The 7575-nt window shown below is 37.6% G+C and overlaps 1 protein-coding gene across 1 annotated transcript; it reads right to left on the reverse strand.

The window, feature by feature from the left end:
- Positions 1-3652: 3652 nt before the first annotated feature.
- On the reverse strand, positions 3653-6193 carry LOC141362756 (52 kDa repressor of the inhibitor of the protein kinase-like). The gene has a single exon (XM_073864973.1). The coding sequence runs from the start codon at positions 6056-6058 to the stop codon at positions 3653-3655; it is 2406 nt and encodes an 801-aa protein (XP_073721074.1). The 5' UTR covers positions 6059-6193.
- Positions 6194-7575: the final 1382 nt, after the last annotated feature.

Here is a 7575-nt window from a genome sequence, read left to right on the forward strand (position 1 = left end):
GAGTTTTCTGCTGCCCACCAAAACTTGAAGCATTACTGAGGGGAAATGTAACATTATTCATTTAATTCATTGTTTACTCAGCAACTTTTATTAAATGGTTTGCGAAAATGGTTTGTCATGTTAGCAAACCATTTAATAAAAGTTGCTGAGTAAACATCTGGAAACTGATGTGATAATGAGTTCTGGCTTCATTTAGTCATGAATCTTTTCTGAGCTTTTTTGCATTGATTTTTTAAGTGGACATACATTTGCATACATTACTAACAAATGTAAAGATGGTCTTTACTCTTGCCTATATGAGGTGTGTTTTAGGAGAGTGTTGACTGACTCGCCTTTCACAGAAGAGATGAAGATTGTCGTGTTTGCTCTTCTCCTCTCAGCTCATTGTGAGCTCACAACAGCTCTGAAAAAACAACACTTTCGTTTGATTAATGCAACGACATGGACAAAAGCTCAAAAGCACTGCAGAGATTACTATGTAGACCTGTTAAGTGTTGACAGCCAGAAGGAAATTGTAGCTTTAACCACAAACACAGAAAGCTGGATTGGTTTGCGACTGGTCTCTGCAAACAACTGGCAGTGGAGTGATGGAAGCAAAAGCAATTTTACTATCTGGGCCGCTGGAGAACCAAACAAACCAGGCAATGACATCTGCACTATAATGAACAATGGCAAATTCAGTGACAGGCAGTGTAATGAGTCACACCCTTACTTCTGCTACAAGTGGGACCCTAAACTGATTGTGGTTAAAGAGAATAAGAGCTGGGAGGACGCTTTACAATACTGCAGGACTCATCACACTGATCTGGCCAGTCTGCCAACATATTTACATCTCATGCAAGCCAACCAAACCATTGGTAATACATTAACTGTGTGGACAGGTCTACGGTTCCTGGCAGGCTCATGGTTCTGGTTAAGTGGTGTGAATCTGGGAAACCTTAATTCCCAACTGCCAGCCTGTCCTGCCAATTACACTTACTGTGGATCTCTAAACATGAAAAATCAGAGCTGGGAGAACAGAAACTGTATGGAGGAACTTAACTTTGTGTGCTATTAGAGAGAAGGGTGAGTATCAAAGAGAACAGTTATGCTATATGTTATGATCATGAAGTTATGTGTGAATATTCAGTATTTGCTATGACTGCACAGTGATTGCATGATGTTATTCAATTCTTGTTGAATATGTTAATCTTCTACTATAACATTTAGGGGTGGTTTCCCGGACAGGGATTAGCTTAAGACAGGACTAGACCTTAGATTAATTAGGAAATATAACTGGTTTTAGCAAACATACCTTACTAAAAACATTCCCTCCGTGTATTTTGAGGCAAAACAAAGGGGACTGATCTATTTTAAGATATGTCAGGGCAAGTTGTTTTCAGTTTGGACAGGTCTTAAAAATGTTTAGTCTAGGACTAGTCTAATCCCTGTCCGGGAAACCGCCACTTAAAGTTTTTTTGTCTTTTTTCAAAGGCTTTAAGAAGATCAAGAGAAAACTGAAAACTGAAGGAATTATGTCTTATGTCTAGGTAGCCACTGACTCAAAATAAAAATACACTGTAAAAATGATATCAACATATATTTTATGTTACTTTAATTTAACAAATGAAGTTAAGACTTGTTTTTCTTTTATGCTATGTTTTTATGTTATTTTTGTTTATAAGTTATGTCAAAACTTTAAAAATAAGGGTTGAAATGACTTCATGCTGTATTTTTTTACAGTGTAAGCCAAATTAGCAAAACATACACTGTAAAAAATACAGTTTGCTGCCTTAAAATTTTTTGTTGAATCAACTCAGATTTACAAGTCATTTCAACTTACTATTATTTATCTTGACTAGAGATGAGTTGTAATAACTACAGGTGAGTTGTTATAACTTATACATTTAAGTTGACTTTTCTCAACTATATTTTATAAGTTGTGACAACCAATTTCTGTTGACATGACTTGTAAGTCTGAGTTGATTCAACAAAAAAATTTAAGGCAGCAAAGTTTTTTTTACAGTGTAAGTATTATCAATTTACACAGAAGTAATGCATGTGTAATTAATTTAACTGAATATTAATTTTCTGTATATTGTTAATGAATATATAAACATATGCAATTAATTTGCTTAATTTAGTTAATTGTGCTTTAATTTAATTCAATTCAATTAAATTTGATTTAAGTAGCGCTTTTCACAATTGTTTAATTGTTTCAAGTCAGCTTTACATTAATAGATTCAGGAGAAAACACAGAAAAATCGATGGACAACATAAGCAGCAGAATTCAGTGGCTAATGTTACATATAGAAGAGGGTGCTAAGTTAAGCCAATGTCAGCTGACTCGGGTTGAAAAAAAAAATATATATATATATAGACAGATAAGTAGATTAGACGGGGGCAGCTGGTGGTCTTGGGCATCACGTTGATGGAAGGCCAGTAGATCAGTGGATTTAACCCAAGCTTAGTTTGATTTATGCCTGCGTATGTGATGATGCACAATTTATTGCTGTTATTGAATGTTTAAACTGAGAAATAAGTTAAACCTTTTGCTAGTTAGAGATAAACCTAAAGGAATAACTGTTTATGAAATAAATAGGTTTGACCAGCAGAGGGCCATAGAAAGCCATTCATTTCATTTGATATGACCAACTGCTCACGTCACTGTATATATAAACATTAGAAAGGACATTAAAAATAAATATTATTTAAAATAGTATATTGTTGTAGTTTTTGATGGATTTTGAAATGTCTGTTTTTACAAAATATTTCAATTTCAATTGGGGTCATATTAACAGATTAATAATTTTTTACATACCTTCAGAACAACCAAATCAAGCCCATTTTTTGTGTGTGTTTATGTATAGATAGGTTATTTAAGAAAAGTCACAAAATTGTATATCTCTAAGATGAAGGGAATCACTTTTTTAACTAATGAAATGTCGATTGGGGTCATTTAGACCCAAATGACCAATTGAGGGTTAAATTGTTCTTTAGTTGCTTGATACTAGACCCAATATTTTTTAACCAATATAAAAATATAAATCACCAATATCAATTTTATTTGAACCAACCAACACGCGTCATTGTTCCTTATACTTAGTAATGAATAAACATTCCTAGATCCCAGTTTAGATTTAGTCAATAGTCAAGAAATGCATTAATTTACAATATTTATATATCACACCAATATTTGTAGTATTTTTATGCAGTTCTATCTATGATGTTTTTTTTACAAATAACATCCACTAATATGCAAGGCCGTAGCCAGGATTTTTCAAATACCGAGGACACCCCCCCATCCCCGCAAAAAATGACACTTGAGAAATAAATTTGGCTGACAACATATTTATTTTCAATAAGAACATGTGCAAACTGTGCACCTTGTGTGTGTATGTGTGCTTTCCTTTATCTGGCTGTAAACTGTTGAACTATAACCTATAGGCAGTTGTGGCTTCTTGTACAACCTCTTAAACGGTGTAGATCCATGTGTATTTTATGCATCCTCTGAAATGGATTTGGGTTCTCACCACTAACTGTAATGGATAGAAAAATATTTCCATTATCAGTTCAGTTGACTCAGCTGTTAGTTGATATAACACATGTAATGCATACGTACATACAATACATAAAATAATAAAAAATACATTTAGCTTTCAGTAATTCAGTCTCACCTTTTATCAAAACAAGTAACTATTCTTCTGTGGCCAGAAGCATCCCACCTTTGCAGGACCCTTTTGGGATCCACTTCCATGTTTCTGTGGACATTCATGAGAGCAAGACCAGACAGCCTCTCATCACCTGTAGTAGATCGAAGCCAGGTTTTGAGACGACGTAATGCTGAAAAAGACCTTTCACAAGAGCAAGTGGTGACTGGCAACGTCAGGAAGATGCAAAGGATGCATTGTATGTTAGGATAGAAATCCATGTCTATGTTCTGCAATGTTTCCTGTGCAGTTTCCGGGAGAGGATCAGTGTAGTTCTGGAAACGATGCTTCCATCTGTGTATTTCCTGCTCTGCAGCATCAGGTTGAGGCAGGTCCTCTTTGTACCATGACAAGAGAAGGTCCTCTTTCTCTTCACTCAGCTGTGGCAGAGCTTTGGGCACTAAGAAGGCTGCAAGCAGGGCCGGTTCATTGGATTCGGCAAATCGGGTCCTCAGTTCTGTGGTGACATGGTCAATGAAGGGAAGAAATAAATTCAGCCTAAAATGCTCTCCAACTGATTCTGCAGGTACATTGCCTCTCTGTTGTTGTTTTACTGCTATTCTCTTCTTCACAGGGACAACATCAATGGTACTGGCCAGCTGCACTGCTTTTTGATATATTGTGTTGTATCTCTCCTCACTGCGTAGGATTTCTATGACTTCAGCCACTTCTCTTCCTTCTTTATATGCACTTACTATGTCCACATTTGGAGATTGCAGTCTTGTGGTCAATGGCAATATATATCCAAGAACGTTGTGCATTACTACTGCTGTAACAATTGTATCAAATGACTCAATGCTGTTCCGCAATGTAGTGGCTTTTTGAGAATTGTGATGTGTCCCTTCACTTTCTATGTCTTGAAGTGCAGAGTGTATAGGACTAAGCTTTGAAAGGAAAGCACCCACTGTCTTTATTCTGGACCCCCATCTGGTATCCGACATCAATGGAATTCCTCCCCTGGTCCCTTCACTTCCCTGCTCTTGCAAAACATGCTCTTGGAGCATGTTCTTCTTTGGGGATGAGGCAGAGAAGAAAACGGCTATCTTCTCAATGATGCCCATGGTGTTCCTCACTATTGGGACATCTGTACACCCATGGACCACCACGAGGTTCAAGGCATGGCTACGGCAATGAGTGAACAGTGCCCGCGGCTGCTGCTCCCTTATCTTCTGCTGCACTCCACCCAACCTACCACTCATGGTGCTGGCACCATCATACCCTTGGCCCCGTAGAAAAGACACATGAAGTCCCCACCTCCCTAACTGTGATAGTATGGCGTGAGAGATGGATGCAGCATCCTGCTTTTCAAGTGGACAGAATCCCAAAAAATCTTCTTTTATATCAAACTCATCTGATACATAGCGGATGCAGATAGATAACTGCTCCGTCCCACTAATGTCTAATGACTCATCAGCTAAAACCGAGAAGTACTTAGCTTTGTGAATTTTCTGAACAATTTTGTCTTGAATTTCAGCCCCACAACATGCAATCATCTCATTTTGTATTTGGGGTGAAAGGTATTTTGCATTTCCAGGGGCATTCTCAAGGTGTTTTTTCAGTGCTTCATCAAAGGAGGATTTCCAGTTAACAAAGTGGCTAAAGTTTCCATCCTCTTCACGATTTTCCAAATTATAATTGCCTCGAAATGCAATGTTTCTTGAACCCAGATTTATCACTATATCAAGAATTGATAACAAAACTTTATGGTTGGTCTCAACTTTGTCTGAGTATGTCTTACTGATTACCGAATGTATATCTTTCTTCTGTCCTTTTATTACACTTAGGAAATTTTCTGCCAACTCAGAAGCTGCCATATGTCCTGGAGTGTTGCCATGATTTGAGATGATTCCCCTTTTCTCACCTAGAGCATTTTTCCAGTCCCTAAATCCATCCCTCTGGAATGTGTTGTTTGACCCTTTCTGACTGTTGAACAGTATACACACACAACAATATGCTGCATCCTCAGATGGAGAGTACCGTAGCCAGGGGTATTTATTTTCCCACTCAACACTATACCTCAACAGCCTTTTCCCAAATTGCCTTTGGGGATATATATACTGGTCCCTACTCCATTTGTTTTGAAGGATGCTCTGCCTCTCTTCATCAGAGTAGTGGCTTCTGCATTTATATAATGCAGGGTCATTAACTGCAAAGATTGAGCCTTTGGACACAGTGAGTGCCACATCTTCACTGTCTTGGGAGGGCCCTTCACCTATTATTTCCCTCTCTTCTCCTTCTAAATCTTTCTCCTCCTCAACTGCCTGACTTCTCTCTCCTGTCTCCTCTGTTGAATTTAACATAATAATAATAATAATAATAATAATAATGTAATGTCTCACAACAGGCCAGAGTTCAGTTAACAGGTTCATTAACACACTAGCACAACCTGCAGGCCATGCTTATTAAAAGGTAATAGGCTATCCATCACTTCACAACACATTCATCATCCATCTAATATTTAAGATTAATTGTCAGTGCAGATTAGCTAGCCACTGGATTTCAGTATTCCAGTAGGATATATACACTACCAGTCAAACGTTTGGGGTCACTCACTCGTTCTTTATTTATATATTTTTTTTTCATATTACAGAATAATAATAAACCCCTCCAAACTACAGCATAGCACAAATGTAACTATGTCTGAGAAAATTATGTTGGTGACTAAAAGCATCCAAAAATATAGCTGCAAGCAGCGATACCGGGGTCAAGCCAAACATGGCAAAAAATGATTCATACGTGATGACTTTCATGATTTAAGATCTAAGTTTGCATTAGTTTTAGGAAAAAAATAGCAATTTTTTGTATCTTGAGACCACTAGTTGGCGCTGTGCCGAAACAATAGATGGTGCCTCAGGTCATGACTGTGATGACACATAAAAAATTTACTGGTAATACGATAAAGCGATACGGAGATATAGCCTTAAATGACTTGACCACTAGGAGGCACTGACCAAACAATAAATTGTGACTCAGGTCTTGATTGTGATGACACACACCAAATTTGGTGTAAATACGATAAAGAGATGCAGAGATATAGCTTCAAATCTCTTGACCACAAGGGGGCGCCAAAAAGTTTACAAGTCCTCTCAGAACATGTTGCTGATGAACCATACCAAGTTTCATAACAATACGCAATTGCTTTTCTGAAATACTTGAACTTAAAGAAAAAATTCAAAATGGCCGACACACAAAATGGCCGACCAAAAACCATTTGGTATCGTTTGACTCGGCATGCTTCACGAAATCTAACAAGACTAGTCTCATAATTTTACATTCAAGTTTGCAGTAGTTATAAGCAAATAGACATATTTTATATCTCGTGACCAGTAGGGGGCAGTGTGACGAAATGGTGCATGCACCCTCAGGTCATCACTATTATGACATATACCAAGTCTCATATTAGTACGCAAAAGTATTGGGAAGATACAGGCTCAAACACATTTTTGCGTGCTCGCCCTCGCATTCTTTGATGCGTTATACGACAACGGATAGGTCTACCGAAAAGCTTTTGATAACTTTTTGTCTGGAGTGTCTCTAGATGATGCATACCAAAAATCAAGCCAATCACACGAGCACTCTAGGAGGAGTTCGAAAAAGTAGGTGTTCAATATAATTCAAAATGGCCGACAGGAAGTAGGTTTGACCCAGACATATTTGGTACAGTCTGACTCAGCATGAGCCAAGGAATCAATAGAGTGAAGTCTCATGTCATAGTGGCAATTTAATCAAATGATATAAAGATTTGAAACAATTTCTTTACATGTCCTGACCACTAGGTGGCGCCATTCTAAAGATTTATAGGTGCGCTCAGAACATGTCACTGATGAACCATGCCAAATTTTGTAGCGATAGGCCATTCTGTTTGTGAAATACTGAACTTAATGAG

The sequence above is a fragment of the Misgurnus anguillicaudatus genome, unplaced genomic scaffold, assembly GCF_027580225.2.
Source record: "Misgurnus anguillicaudatus unplaced genomic scaffold, ASM2758022v2 HiC_scaffold_29, whole genome shotgun sequence".
Classification (NCBI taxonomy): domain Eukaryota; kingdom Metazoa; phylum Chordata; class Actinopteri; order Cypriniformes; family Cobitidae; genus Misgurnus; species Misgurnus anguillicaudatus.